At 35.4% G+C, this 16493-nt stretch overlaps 1 protein-coding gene across 1 annotated transcript; it reads right to left on the bottom strand.

The window, feature by feature from the left end:
* Positions 1–305: 305 nt before the first annotated feature.
* Positions 306–15527, bottom strand: LOC139688112 (carcinine transporter-like). Its single transcript, XM_071585540.1, has 9 exons — positions 15187–15527; positions 10691–10809; positions 8160–8322; positions 7410–7567; positions 6388–6556; positions 2843–3070; positions 2441–2655; positions 1437–1624; positions 306–527 (listed from the first exon to the last, which is right to left on the bottom strand). Exons 1-9 carry the CDS (start codon positions 15525–15527, stop codon positions 306–308), a joined length of 1803 nt encoding a protein of 600 aa, XP_071441641.1.
* Positions 15528–16493: the final 966 nt, after the last annotated feature.

The following is a 16493-nucleotide window of genomic DNA, read 5'->3' as shown; positions in this document are numbered from 1 at the left end:
AGAAAGCTGGGATACTCTTGATGCACCGATTTATATAGTAATAAAATATTTGCTTGAGTTCTATACACAATGTAAGTCAGAATCGCAGCCGCAGTCATTCTTCGGAACATCGACACGCCTTTTCCTACTACGTGGCTGAAAATACCTTGGTGCCCATGGAATTCGCATCGGCTCTCCGCACGCTGGTGCATATCCATTTAATCGAGTTTATGCCCACGTGTCTCTGCGTGACCCGGAAAAGGACCTCACAACGGCAACTTAAGAATAAGTCAATTAATTTTCACTCCTTAAAATGCCTTTGTCTCTCATGAGTTTTCGTTTCTCGCAGTGGAGAGCGACTTTTTCTTCGCCAACGCACTTTTGGGGAAACTCCAATATCGTTGTCCTCGTCCAAAGTGCTGCGCCTCCGCGAGAGTCTCTGGGAGTTTTTCGTTGAGAGTTTCCGGCAGGAAGGAAGACGCCACTGCGCCCACGAGTGAGCAAGTGCCCAGGACGACGTAAGGGTAGCGGGCGTCCACAGAAGTTCCCTTCAAAGAGAAACATCATCATCATATTACTCTACGGTATATTTTGTGATGTGATAAATGATCGAAAAATTCTATGGCATTCACCATAAATTATGTATCTACATCTAAGTAACACACCAAGCAGCATGGACATGTGTTCGGGGAAGCAAACCCCAAATAAACTCAAATATGAATCAATGCATGCATATTAAATTGTACATTTACGCAAGCGTACGTGCACATGCACTTGCACACCATGCAGTAATAAATGTGTTTGTGTAAATGATTTATTTTTGCAATTAAATAAATTCATGGTTCGCATTAAAATTATAGGTAACATTTTTTTCCTGACGTGTGCGTGAAGTGCTGAATTCAGGCCGTTGGTTGAGTGTGTGCTTGATCGCAGATCGTTTTGGAATTGATAAGATGGCAGTGCACACCATTGCTATGGAAAATTTAGCGATGTGAAAGATCTGCGCTAAACTCGTCCCGGGGTGTTGACGGACGACCAAGAACAGAGTCGAATGTCTGTTTGCGAAGACCTTCTGCAACGAGTTGAAAAAGAACCGGTCTTTTTGGACATTCCCGACTTGGCAGCGGCAGACAATTTCCTTTTCCCTAAATAAAAATAATCCTCCCTCAAAAGACATCGCCATGGGACCCTGCATGCTGTCAAAGAAGCTTGCACGCGTGCCCTTAAGGATCTTACGGAATCGGCCTACCATGGAGCCTTTGAGTCGTAGAAAATCCGCTTCCAAAAGTGTGCCGACGCCAAGGGATGTAATTGTACTATAAAAACCTTAAAGGTTTTGTAGCAATATCTGAAATTAATCTAAATTTCGTCAAATTGCGAATTTAAGGCATGGGGAAAGGATTAGGCCCGAGAAAATATTCTATTTTTAAATATAACTAAGGTTCAAAGATACTTACTAGGTATACTACGTAAGGCCCGATAACTCCAATTAGACTGGCTATTATTGAATTTGATGAGGTGCCTGTCTGGCGTAAACATGTGGGATAAGTCTCCAAAGCCTGCATGTAGATGGCGTAGAACGATATGCAGACTGTGAACTTGACGAAAACCACGAATCCAACGGTAACAGCCGTCAGTCCAGGGTCTACGGAAAAAGTAAGAAATGAGCTGCTGATCTTTAAATAAGTACTAGTGATATAACATTTTTATTCCGTTTGTATATCCGTCGATTCGCCCCTAGAATCTAAATTAATTAACGCCAACTATTTTTTCTAGTCTTTAATTAGCCAGGGTATTCTAATGGGTAATTTTTAATGTATGTCTATGTCAATTTTATGTTAGAAAGAGCAATAAAAAATGAATAAACATTTTGAACAATTATTTAAAAAAGAACGTGCCATATCTAAATTCTTATTTTTAATGGATATTTTAAATATTAAAACGTGAACATTGCTTACTGAAAAATTAGTTATCAATATTGGTGCTTTCATATGAAAAATAGCAATAATTAACCATGAAGAGAATAATATGCACACCTCCCTAAATTTTTAAGTGTTTAGGGTTGCCGAAGTTCTGTAAAGTTACTGTGTGTTATGTTTACATTCCGTTTTATCGTTAACGTCTACTCATTCTTTAAAGTTCAAATTTAATATATATTTTTCGCTTACTGCTCATTTAATTCAGAATTAAAATTGCTCTTCATCAAGCTAATTTCCAATGTTTTCATTAATTTTTCATAAAGAGCGTACAGTTGTAGATTTTATGGAGTCGTTCAATGGTTATTGGAATACTTTATGCATGCATAATCCCATTTGGCATATCCTATCCGAATAAATTAGACTAAAGGGGCATAAAATGGGTTAATTGGAATAAATGACAGTTTTCAATTGAAACTTTATTTGAAATGAGTATTTTTATGAGCTACATATGTGCAACCTGGAATTTTTTTATTCGGCCTTACTCTGGACGACGGCGAAGAGAACGGCAGAGGCGATGGCTGAAAGGATGAAGAAAAGTGACTGCGTCCACCGCCGGCCGATGGTATCGGTACTCCACATACCCACCAAATCAGCCGGAAGCTCAACGAGAGCCTGGAAGAAATAGTTGAGGAAGGGGTTTCCGGACATGGTACCCACGTTCAGAATCAGCGAATAATACGCCAAAGAGTTAATTCCCCTGAAATTGAAATGTTTCCTGATGAGTTTGATCGGGAAATATGTGGTAATCAACAAGAACTTTTGAGCAAACGTAAACAATTCCATGAGTTAATTGATCTATTTTGAATCTCATGATTATAGGTATATCCACCCTCGTAAATATAATTCGCAAAAATACAAATATATGAATGAATTAAATCTCTTACCAGCAGAGGAAGATAAGAAGAGTATAACCAGCTAATCTCTTACTCGAAAATAAACTAGCTATCCCGAAAATTTTTTCCTTTTTGCTTTTGCCTAGAGTCTCCTTCAACATTGCTAAGGCGTTAGAAGGCAGCTTCCTGCCATTGACGTCCGCTATATCACGAAGTATGTAGTAAGCCTCTTCTGGTTTCCCTATAGCCATGAGCCACCTTGGTGATTCGGGCATTATCCTGTGGATGAAATAAATAATCCATTAACAGTTGCCTATGATCAGAGCGATTATGCATTCTATTTAGGAAATAGACATCAAGCTGGATAAGAAGGAAATTCAATCCCCAGTATTTCCTTACTCAGGACGTCATTCATATATATTTTCATTGAAATGAGAATAGGCAGAATTAAAATTATAGCTAATTTGTATAGAAGCAAATAACGATGAAAAATACATCCAGAACAACGGTTTTACTCAGTTATCGTGGTAATATAATGTTCAAAGGATTTTTTTTCATTTTCCAGATGGTTGAGGTGATTTTGACCAGAAGTAATAATGATGTTGATAGCTGTATACTGAAGTAAGACCTCTAAAATAAAAATATATTGGGAAAGGAAGACCAAAACTTCAAAAATTTTCGGAATTGAATATTGTAAGCATCATCGTGAAACTTTTGAATGGAAGCATGAATAAGTATGGTGACAACTATTTTTTATTCAGCCTGAATTTAATATTAGCACTCACTTTTTGGTGATATTTACTACCCCAATTTCGTTCTCCATGTCATCAATTCTGCTTCCCTTATGTGTATCTTAATGAGAAATTACATTCGTATCTGAATGATTTGCCGGTATGTGTTGAGGCGTTTACTTTTTCAATTTATGTCGAATCCACTTGTGAGCACGATTTTACTTACGTTATTCCCGAACTACTCTCGCGAATTCGGTTATTTTTGTTATCAAAATAACGATTAAGCCCAATAAATCCTGTCACTCACCTACGTATTCGTAATTATTTAGGACACAATAAAGATATCATGCATGTTATTTCCTCCAGTTGGCAAATTGATTTCACTGATTTTGGCTCGCAAATGCGAACATAACAGGACAATAGTACCTAGCCCTCTATTGTATGCAATGATTTTCATGTACCCACAAAAAATTTTGTTACTTAAGCGTCGATGATGCAATTAAAAGTTGTTTTAGCCGAAGTGAACTAATTAATAATATTTTGATACGACCAACTTTTTGTTATACGTAATGATATACATGTAATCCAAGTATTTCTGTACAGTTTCACTGTAAATCTACTTTTGGCTCATAGTTATGTCATCTAATTCAACATTAGTTCATGTTTTTGTCCTACATGTTCTTAATATGATGTTTGTACCAGTATAAAACTCGGCATTCTCTTGGTTCTATTATTTTTATCAAACACACTTCTTGAGAAATGATATCTTATAAATTAAGGCTTATATTCATAATAAAGGATAACTGTAGAAACCAATTAATACGATGGCTGTTCAGAAAGTAACCTTTTTCATGTAGCGTGAGAATTGTAGGTGGGAGCGTACTGATCGATGTAATGAGTGGGTCAGTGGGTCAGTTCGCTTCGAGCTGCAGTAGTAGGAAGGTCGCGCCGCTGGTTGTTTGTTTAGATTAGCGAGTCAAAATGAACAACACAATTGAAGTTCCCACGAAATGTTAAGTTAGTTCAGTGATAAGGTTTTTAATGATAAAAAAACTTCAAAGCTACTGACATTCATCGAGTAATTTGTTCTCGAATGAAACATAATTCCCTCAAATCTGATCTTAACCTGATAATGTCACATCGTGTCAAACCCTATGTCTTCTTCTGTCTAAACAACTTCCTATGTCTTCTGTCTAAACCACTTAAGGTGATTTTCATATTTTATCATGCACGTCTAATACTTGTAGAAACTTTAAATGAGCTGCATGGTTGACAAGTAACAGGATGATAGCGATTCAAATTGTTCCTCATAATATTGAAACATTTCTGAGTCCATAAAAGATATCTCACGGTCATTGTGCTTTACTGATCCTTAGTCATGTTCCTATCTCTAATAAGTAGTGATTTCACACAAAGGACTAATAGAGGTAACTTGTGCTCAGGATAACACCGGTATTATCAGTAGGAACCGTCAGAAAGCCCCATACAAAATACTCGGTAAGAGCATTAATTTAATATGAACTAGTTCTTTGTCTGATTCCTTAAAAAAATATCATACATAATTATATTCCGGTTTAAGGACTGAATATTCTTTGATATATTTATAGCAACAATTATAAAATTATTTTAAATTATGCAATATGTTTATTGTTGTTATGATCTTGACCTTAAAATCTGGAAATATTAGTAATTAGGTGACTTGATAAACTGAGAGTATATTTTTAATAATTTCCTGGTCACAGGGTAAAGTCATTTCTGCCATTTTTTGCATGCTTCTGAAAATCTGCGTTACTAAAAAAATCGGCAAACAACCTCTGAAATCTTTTTTTATTTCATCTAATTCCGAAACGGTATTTTTGATAATATGATAAGAGAGGTATTTTTAATATTTTTAAATTATTTCTGAAATGACTCAACCAAGTTTTTCTTTTAAAATAATACTCAAATATATTCCTCTCATATTCTGACTGATTTATTTATATAATGGGAAGAGTCAACCCCAGCCGTACTCTTATAAATGGGCAAAGGATGGGTGAGGGAAATTAGAGAAGATATTAGCAGTAAATCAATAAAAACTATACAAAAATAAATAACTGAAAATAAACCAATAATAAATATAATAAAAAACTAAAAATATTTGAAATAATTAGATACCGCAAACGGTTAGAACAATGAAATGGAATTTCACTACGTGTGATTGGTGGGCCCCTGACGCAGAGGGAAACCTCTCGTAAGCCCTGATAAAGTGTGAGTGCATGCGACTAGCAAGGATAAATGCTGCATAGTACATCCAAGCTAGAGGGTGCGTGATTAATTTTCATTTATAATTATTCTCATTTTTACTTTATTACGTGCGTTTGAGTGCTTGAGACTAGCAAGGATCAATGCTGCATAGTACATCCAAGCTAAATAGTACGTGATTTATTTGCAGTTTTCCATTTCATTTTTCTAACCGTTTGCGGCATCTAATTATATCAACTATTTTTAGTTCTTTTATTATATTTATTTTTGGTTTTATTTTCAGTTATTTATTTATTTCTATAATTTTTATTGATTTACTGCTTATATCTTCTCTAATATCCCTCACCCATCCCTTGCCCATTTATAAGAGTACGGCTGGGGTTGACTCTTCCCATTATATTCATACGGCCGTAGTTACCGTTCGCTTTGTACACTGATTAATTTATGTTTTATCTGAATACAAAATAGGAAATAAAATGACAAAATCCGGTATATTAACATTTAAGACGATGTTACGATATGCGATAACACATTACAAGCATAAGTTCGTATAAATAGTATAAGTTTGACTAGAGGAAGTGTTTGTGCTATTCAACAGCAAGTATTGGCGTCAAGAATACTTACTTAATTATTGCTAGAAAAATTAGCAAGGGTAGAGTTGTTACGACTGAAAATATGACCCAATCGCCCGTAGCCCATGCCACTAGTGGTGTCAGACTAAATCCCAGAGTCCAACCTACGCACTGAAGCATGTTAATTCTGGAGCGATTTTCCTTGCTACAAAATTCGGTACCTGTAAAGAAAATATCCTTCTAACCAATAACAACTAAACAACTAGCGACGATTATCTGGTGATTGGTGCACTAGTGTAAATAGAAATATACAAAGTACTTTATATTAGAGTTATTATATATATATACTATATATATATATATATATATATATATATATATGTATATAAGATAAAGGATAGTAGGTAATCATTCATACACCATCATAAAGGATAGGAACATTGCGTTTCGTGGAACGCATAGCCAGAAGAAAGAAACGAGCCACATTGGCCAAATACACATTCAAACACGAAATCTCGCCATATGGCGAACAAATATTCATTCACATGGAAATAGATACAATGAAAAGGAATAGGCACATATATAAAGGACGAATACAGGAGTGGTGGGGAAGGCGGAATCGAGCAGATCACAAGCGCAAATATATATATATACATATGTATATATATATATATATATATATATATATATATATATATATATATATATATATATATATATATAGACGACAGCCGTGCTGTCGAAACGTAAAATAACAAATTGTGAGTGTCCTTTCTTTGTGTCTCTATATTCTAAAAATCTACATCTGTGTTTTTATATATTTGTGTGTCGCCGAAGAGCGTTCCATTTCGAAGATATTTTATATATATATATATATATATATATATATATATATATATATATATATATATATATATATATATATGTATATGTATTATTTATTCGTTTAATGTATTTATTTGCCAGGTTAAACCAGAGCTGCAAATGGAGTAAACTGATTATACAACCTTCTGAATGCAATGGATTCCATGCATTCAGGTAACATAAATCTTGCAATGAACTTAATATCCTTACCAATAGCCAGGGGCGACATAAATACCGGCAGGAGACAGGAGTTGGATAGGAATATGCAAATGGCGAAGAGCGGATAGATCCCGGAACAAAGGACGGCTGCCATACGACCAAGGACCAGCAGCAGTATCGCGGTCATGAACACTTTCTTGCGCCCAATCCTGACGCGGAGATGATTAGTGCACATTAGTCACGCACAGGCGCAGGGATGTAAATCATGATCAATTTTTTCATCGAAATAAAAGTCTTTGAAGGCTCTGATGAAAGGACGAATTCATGTCAGAATAATATATAAACGCTGGTTATATCTATAGTTACACTGGAGGGAAAATAAGGCACCGGTTTCATAAAATGCTTCTCATCCATCTGATTTTTTAGGTGCAATCATGCCTTTTGAAATCATACATTTCCAAGCTTCAAATCATTATAAAAACTAATGGTAAGGCCTTCATCTTCTCCATAGTTTACAGAGTTATGTGTTGAAATATTTTGCTCTAATTCATTTTGAGTATTTAACAAACGTTTGCTTAGGCGAGGACAGTAATTTGACTTCAGTAACAGAAATGTATTCAGCGGTGATATTTTAAATTATATTATTTATATATATACAGGTATATGCGCGTTTTACTTTAAATTAATGTTATAATTCCTAAATATCCTCTAAATAAATTTAAAATTGTTTACAAAGGCACACTGTTTGTTTAACCTTGTGATTCAGTGCGTAAAGAAAAATTCTTTTCTTGCAGGACTCACGTGTCACCCAGCTGGCCAAACACAAAAGCACCAACTACATCCCCAATCTTCGCGTACATGAAAATATTTGTTACTCTGAGTTCATTCTCACACACCCAATCGTTATCGGAAGGAGTAGTTCTGACGTACCAAGTCTTGTCATATTCCCAGCCATACTGACAACCTATATTGAAAAGTTAAAGAAAGAAGATGGCAGTTTAAGGATCAGTTGTAATGCATCGAAGTAAATATTGGCTGAAATGAAAGAACTATGCGATAGCAGTACTTGAAAATATGCAGGCATAAAAAAAGTTATCAAATTAATATCCGTTTAATATGGAAACACCTATTATTCAAGTTTTCAGATGGAGCTTCTAGAAGCAGGTTCTGGTAATTGATCTTTAAATATCATCTCGAGAAAGTCACTTCAAAATTCAAACATGTCATATAAAATAAAATTAAGATAAATTTGTTATTTATTATGGCTCCACCCTGGCCTTTATCAGTAGAAATAATGAATAAATAATAGGGTTAGTTACATTGATAACTCCGGTATAATAACTAGTTCATCAGCCGCTAAAATAACTGAGTCGATGTGACTATGACAAGCATCGCATTGCGGCTTTCTTCTATGAATACATGATCCTAAAATGGATTTTAACACAAATTAAGTGGCTTGTGTGAGTTTTAAAATTAGTCCTTAGTATAACTTAATAATTATTACAAATAATCATTCCATATTTTCTTTTTTGACGCCATGTACCCATACTATCTGGGACCTAATTAGCGCGTTACAGTGAAAATATTTGGAGTATACATGTATTGAAAGTGAATGCAAGCAAAGATCAATGGAATTCATGCCGCTGTTGTCATCCAAACATTATTGCCTACCTTCGTATTACATAATATATATATATATATATATATATATATATATATATATATATATATATATATATATATATATATATACTACCTTGATTCAAAACTTCCCGGAATTTATTCAGAAAATTAAAAATACAAGTTTATTCATCTAAATCTATATTGTCCCCTTCAAAGTAATCCCCATCGACTGCAACACACTTATGCCAGCGCTTGATCCAATCCTCGAAACATTTTTTATATTCGGTTTTCGGTATGTCCATCAGTGCTTCCTGCGATTTTTCCATTACTTCCTCTCGGCTGCTAAAACGCGTTCCCCGTAATGGTTTTTTAACTCGATTGAACAGAAAGAAGTCACAGGGAGCCAAATCAGGTGAATTCGGTGGCTGTTGGATGGTATTTGTTGCATTTTTCGTCAAAAAATTACGAATAATGATAGCACTGTGCGACGGTGCGTTATCATGGTGCAAAATCCACGAGTTTTCTGCCCACATTTCTGGTCTCTTTCGGCGAATTGCTTCACGCAAACGTCTCATAACGCCCAAATAATACTCTTTGTTTACTGTCTGGCCTTCTGGCAAAAATTCATGATGCACTACACCGTTGTAATCCATGAAAACCGTCAGCATTGCCTTCTTTTTTGACTGAAAACGACGTGGTTTTTTTGGTCTCGGCTCATTTGGTGAACGCCATTCACTTGCCTGATGTCTGGATTGCGTGTCGTACTCATAAACCCACGTCTCGTCTCCAGTAATGATCCTTTTGATGAATGTGGGATCGGATTCAGCCTCGCAAATCATGTCTTTTGCGACGTCAACACGGTCTCTTTTTTGCATGAAATTGAGGTCTTTTGGCTGCTACACGACGGAAACCCAAATCATTAACCACAATGTCTTGGGCGGATCCATAGGCAATGTTCAAGTCCTCCGCTATTTCTCTGATGGTTAATTTGCGGTTATTGACCAACATTTCTTTTACTTTATCAATTTTTTCACCGACTTTCGATGTCGATGGTCTGCCACTGCGTTCATCATCTTCGATTGACTCACGACCACTTCTGAACCGCTCGTGCCACTGGTAAACGACCGTTTTTTTTAGAGAATCGTTGCCGAAACACTTTTCCAACATTTCCAACGTCCGTGCGCCACTAAATCCGTTTTTTACGCAAAATTTAATACAAGTTCGTTGTTGCAAATTTAAATCCATTTCTGCAATTGTAAAAAATCGCCAACACACCCAGAGATAGATGTACTCTTGGCTACGTAACTTTTGCAAATGTCAAGTTATGACACTAAGATTTAAAGGGAATATCAACAACAGATGTACCAATTTAACAAAAAAAACAGAACTCAAATCGGAACGATGGGAGCGCCACACGGTGGTTATTCCGGGAACTTTTTGATCAAGGTAGTATATATATATATATATTGATATGCTTAAAAGCCAAATTATCAGTTTATTAAACTAATCTTTATATGCATTGGATTATTAATATTTGAAAACCATGAAATTAAATCGGTTAATTTATTTTTCTGATTGATTTTAATGAAATATTATGAAACATTTTGCCTTTATAAAACATTTAGCTACACATTCCGGTTTATATGCAAAGTAAGCTTGCTAATTTATTTAACGTATTCCAAGAAATATTAAATAACTAAAATACTTGCCGATTATTTCTTTATGAATCACAGTTTGATTAAGTAATTGCTCCATGATTATGTCTTCCACAGTCACGTTAAACATTTTGCATTTACTATAGTCCATTTCCCCTTTGGTATTTTGCTCTCTGAAATAGTAATAATTTTGATGGGGTCAATATTTACACAATATTAGAATATACTGTGACAATTTTAGTACATTTTTCACATGAAAGAATTTAATATTGCTATTAAAAGCTGTTAAATATAAGCTAATAATATATAAATACATTTTTGCTGCGCTAGTTTCTTAATTCATCCATCGCCTCTGTCACTCACCACCTTTCTTTGTAAAAGATTTAATCTAAGGGATTCATTAGCTAGGCATAGCATTTCAATGCCATATACTTGAGTCATAGCAAACGTTCTTATGAGAATTCAGCTACAAACAAAGTAGAATGTTCTGTAGAGAAATAAAAAATAAAAGCTTGTTTCTGTAGAAATAACCAAAGTAATATATGTGAAGAGTTTTTAAATATTTAAATATATTTGCTACTTAATCTATGATTTCTATGAAGTTCCTTTGAAGTGAGTATTTATTGGGATCGTCTGGAATTTTGTGCTTGCATGGGAAGTTAGGGAATGGATACTATACTATTTCTGTTGTTGAAATATCCAAATTTGTGAAAAAATTCAAGAAGACCTCAATTATCCAGGGGCGCCAATGTACAATTTCTTGATACCATTATACAAGGACTGTTATTTATGTATGCAACTCCTCGAAATTATCACACTTTTAATTAAAGCATTGGATCATCAGCAAAGATTATTAACTAATTCTTGCCAGATGTAGAGAATAATCGATTTTTGTAATTCTCCAAAAGGAATGTTTTCATTGAACGATTCTACACGTCGTTCTTCCAAAGTGACAAATTGGTTGGCTGTTATTTATTTAAATTAAAGCCAACCGCAGCTAATGGATGTCACCGGTGTTAATGATTTAAATACGTAATAGAATTAAAATGGAATCTTAAAAACTCATGTACGGAATATTAAAAATTATATAAATATATAAATATATTTCTGGGTAAATCTATGATTTCTATCAAGTTCCATTGAAGTCAGTATTTATTGGGATTGTCAGAAATTTTAAGCTTTCATAGGAAGTTTGGGAATGCATACTGTACCATTTCTGTTGTTGGAATTTCCAAATTCAGTGGATATATTCGAGACCCCTCAACCATTCCGGTGCACTATTGCTATCGCATGCTCTCTAGATTTATTTATACTAGCGATGTCGTTTATTAATTCATCACCTAAAAAGTATCTCCCATTTAATTAGTGCATTGGATCAGCAGCAAATGATTTGAGTCTGACGTACAGAGTAATGGACTTGTCTTGCTCTCAATGAGAAATGTCTTTGTAGATACGATTCTACACGTTAATGACAAATTACGTGGCCATTATTTATTGAAAATAGAACAACCGCAGCTAATCGATGTCTCAGGTATTTATAATTAAACTTCATTATGTATCGTAGTTGAAAGAACTGGTTAAAATAATGATAGTACTTAATGAATGTCTCAGCATTAATTCATCAAAAGAAAGAAGAAATTCATCATTATGTTTGCAACTGCTTGGTCTTAATCGTCACAATCACGTTGCACATTGCATAAGAGGCCCACAGGTAAAACTCACATGTCACCTGTGGATGTTAGATGCATGATCATTTTGAATGGTGGGCTTACGAGTCATTGCATAAGTTCTGAGAACTGGAACATTTTATGGAGCATAAATTCGTAGAGAAACTATCTATGAGAAAACATGTTTTCACTTTTTACGCATTACCGTAATCGTCATTAGTATATTTCTCATCTTAAGTACATTCATACGTTAATATCTATCTAGAGTGAGTCATTACTGGTATTCCCCCTTTATTTAAATAAATTAGTACAGAAGAGCTTACAGATGAAATCCTCATTTCCAGGCCCCTTTATCCTTAACCTGGTCCTCACGAGTGAAGTTCCTCGCAACTTGATATATCTGGTTGTCCGACTTTGCTTGCAGCTAGAAAATGTTTATGTCAAGTAGATAGAACTTTGATCGAAATTGCCAGCAAAATAGTAAAATGGGCAAACGCTTACTTGTAAAGTTTTTCCCCAGGTTGTTAAAGATTTATCTCCGTAAAAAAATCTCGAATTTAATGTTAGGATCTTCTTTAGAGCAATGAACTTAACTGAAATGCGGTTGAAGCATTGCATTATCTTATTCTGTTGACCCTTTTCATATCACACTCGAAATTTGCAAAAGTTACTTTCAAACGTGATTCCGGCTTTATTACTAAGTTAACCGTGTCCGCGGCAGTTGTTTTTGTTAATATTAAAAATATTTCTGTTAATAAAGAATTTGGAGTAACAGGAAATTTCCCATCAGGTAGGTTTCAACTTTAGTTAACTAATTACTGTTCTGGTTCCCTGGAATCTTTTTGACAACCAATAAACATTTTATCTATTTGTTTCCTTTTATGATTCCGATAGTTTTTCGGAATTTTCGAAAATATGGAAGAGGATTTATATATTTATATATATATATATATATATATATATATATATATATATATATATATATATATATATATATATATATATATATATATATATATATATATATTTGGTTTAACTGTTCCATCATATATGTCCCGAATTTATCCAAAATGTTTCGAGAGCTGAGGATTTTCCAGTCACCCCATACAGCCATATCACAAATTCAGCCCAGGGTCATTCAATGAAACTAAATGTTTTGTTTCTTCTATCATGATCTACGTCATCGCGCAAAAATGTTTTGATTGTGGCGCCAGGACAAAAGGATCTCCACGTCCGCACTTTAGTTCGGAGAAGCATGGAATTGACTCCTATCCCTTGATGAACTTCATCAGATTGCACCAACATTTATCGTATATTTCCTAGTTTCACTCATTTTTGTATGTTTAATCAAATGCCCTGCAGGACGAACCTTCATCTACCCCTGATGACTTCCAATTATTCGAACCAAAAAGGTTTCACCTGCAAATTATTTCTTAATTCAAATGGACGGCGGGACTATAAATACCTGTTACTGGCTCCCATTGCCTCAATGCGAGTCGCAAGTAGTTCCATCGCCTTATATTCCGATTTAAGATGAATACTGATAGCCTGTTTCCCGTTGAGAAAGATAACATTTTGCGACATTGTGGTTTTCTTTACTTGTTTTTTCCATGTTTCCGTCGGTTATGGCGAGATGTGTAGAATTTATTTCAGAGAATACGAGTTTATTTGCTTTTGTGTGCAACTGTCAAATCCTTTAATTACCAATAATAGCAAAATGTCAATAGCCTGTGTTCCGTGGGTTGAGACAGACAGCAAGAATTTTTTTATAGACATTGTGGTTTTATTTCGATGGCTAACAGCTGGAGAAGATCTCAAGATCTTTAACTAGGACCCAAAACCGAAGGCGCGGAAGAGATAACGAATTAAAATGGTCCAGGAAAATTAACGAGCAGGAGGGAATCCAAGGCGACCACGCTAAAAACTGAAGTTAGCAGACTCTATCATAAGTGTATTAGTGGATGAAGAGAATGAATAACTATTGATGAATTATTGGCATTTTTACCTGATCAAGGGCCCACGCACCTTTGATAATTCGGAAGGAATTAGATTTGCATTATGTGAAGTTCAAAACAAAAACGAAAAGGAATAACAGGCAGAAGTGTTAAATTTTTATATTTTAAAGTTAATGTGGAGTAAAGGAAAAGAGCGTTGAGAAACAACAGGCAAAAGCATTGATATGATATCTTCTGTAACAATTCAAGAAATTTATAAATTTATGGACCTATAATAAGATTCATTTATGATTCTGTGATAAAATATATCATAATATTGATTGAAAAATTGCAAGAAATAATCAGTAGTGAATGATAATAAATATTAGAGGGGAAAGAAATACGACAATACTCTCGAGCATCGATTTCATTGCAACAACGTTTAAATTATGCATCAAAGTCCGACCAGGGTATGTGGACCTAGTAACGAATCTTCTTACGGAACATGAATACATTGAAAGTTAAGGTGGTCTGCCGAACTTAATTGCAATTTTATGCAGCATTTTCATCACTACTTTTAAGAGCAACTCTGTTCATACATCGGCATGCGGAAACAACGATGTCATTCCGCCATAACTCTCGTCCCGGAAGTCCAAAAGTTCAACAAATCGTGCGTAATAACTTTTCACATTTTTTTTGGCGTGTGCCCCACCCTAATAGGATATCTGGCAACGTTCCTATCCCCCACCATGGTTTTAGAACCTAACCTTGGCCCAACAATGCGGAATTGATAGATCGTGAGAGGGATGATAAAGGAGGGAGTGGGCCCTGGGGGAACGGAGGTCTTCCTAAACCAGGGCTAATCATTCTGGGCTTACGGGTGCCTAGATGGGCCGATGAAGGTCACCTCCATCTTTGGCCGACCTCTACCACAGACGAGAAACCGCACCTGGGCAGGGTCAGCTCCTTCCATCGGTCCCCGCTGATATTCGATTCCAAGGCGCCCGGGACGTAGCACCAGTGCTCGGGGACGGTCATTGCCATTACGTAGTTGAGGAAGGACATGGAAACAATGGCGCTGAGGCTGAAATTGAAAATAACGTTGAACCGGATCTGGAATTTCCCGTGGCTTCCGGCGGCATCCAGAAGGTTCTCAAAGGTGACCTGTTCATCGCCACCGCCATCGAGGGCACCGCCACCGCTGACATCCTTACCGCCTTCGGTCAAGGCCCTCCCGTCCGCCGTTAACAGTCGGTGCGTCGTCTCCGACTCCATGGCTGGCTTGTCCATTGCGTATTTTTATCGCTTTTTTCAAGGGTGGTGGGTCGTCAAGCCCGCCAGCCTGTTGTCTCTTCTTCTCTCCCAAAGACCAGCGATCTGGGAAGGAATGGCAACGGTGTTAGTGAGCACGAAGGATAACAGCACGCTGGGGATCATGCATCTGCGGAAAAGAGCTGGCTGCAGGAATGTGTCATGAATTTTATTCTCTATCCAATCTTAACACGGTAATCACCCCATTAATAATTGTATAACTTTTTATGAGTATAATTTATAGATAGAATCAGAGAGCACATTAATAGAGAATGACGTTTTAGTGTGCTTGAAATTAAGAACTGATAACTTGAAATTTAATGCAGTAAATTTGTTGAAGGCAAGCAAAAACATAAAATTAAATTTCACCAATTATTAGTAGTCATTATATTTTCAATTGCATATCAATTCTTTAAGCGGCGACGAAACAAATATATAAATAAAGTTATTAAGACTTTTAAACACAGAAACACAAAGAAAGGGCACTCACATATGTAGTTTTAATGGCCGTCAATGATGACTTTCTGTAAGTAATAGTCTTTCCTCTTTACAAAATTTAACTAATTCTTGTTGCTTGTAAATAATGGTCTTTCCTCTTAACAAAATTTAATTAATTCTTGTTGCTTATACTTGCACATTTCTGTACCATACCAGGCCTATTCAATAGAGAAAATAATCACAGTTGAAAAATTTTTACCACTGTTTTATTTCCTGTTTTGTTCTTTTTATACGTACAGCGCAACATCCTGAGATTTAAAAGCCTCCATTTCATTTGATTGGTCATTGAGTTTTATATTTAGTCTAATAGAATTTTCTTCGTTAAATATTTTCTATACCTTCTGTGTTTTTCTCAGATTACGTATTTTTGTTTATAAACATAGCTGGCTAGGCAAATTTTCGGCTTTCTAAGTTTCTACTTTGTTGTAAATTAGTGCATATAAGGAC

Source organism: Hetaerina americana, unplaced genomic scaffold (assembly GCF_022747635.1).
Source record: "Hetaerina americana unplaced genomic scaffold, ioHetAmer1.1.p SCAF_2, whole genome shotgun sequence".
Lineage (NCBI taxonomy): Eukaryota > Metazoa > Arthropoda > Insecta > Odonata > Calopterygidae > Hetaerina > Hetaerina americana.
This window is presented reverse-complemented; position numbering and strand designations above follow the sequence as displayed.

Coding starts and splice junctions, on each gene's coding strand:
- LOC139688112 (XM_071585540.1), bottom strand. CDS start 15,527: ATGGACAAGCCAGCCATGGAGTCGGAGACGACGCACCGACTGTTAACG. Junction 3,071..6,387: donor ATTTTTCTAGCAATAATTAA/GTAAGTATTCTT, acceptor TTTCATCCACAG/GATAATGCCCGAATCACCAA. Junction 528..1,436: donor GGCCTTACGTAGTATACCTA/GTAAGTATCTTT, acceptor TTCTCTTTGAAG/GGAACTTCTGTGGACGCCCG.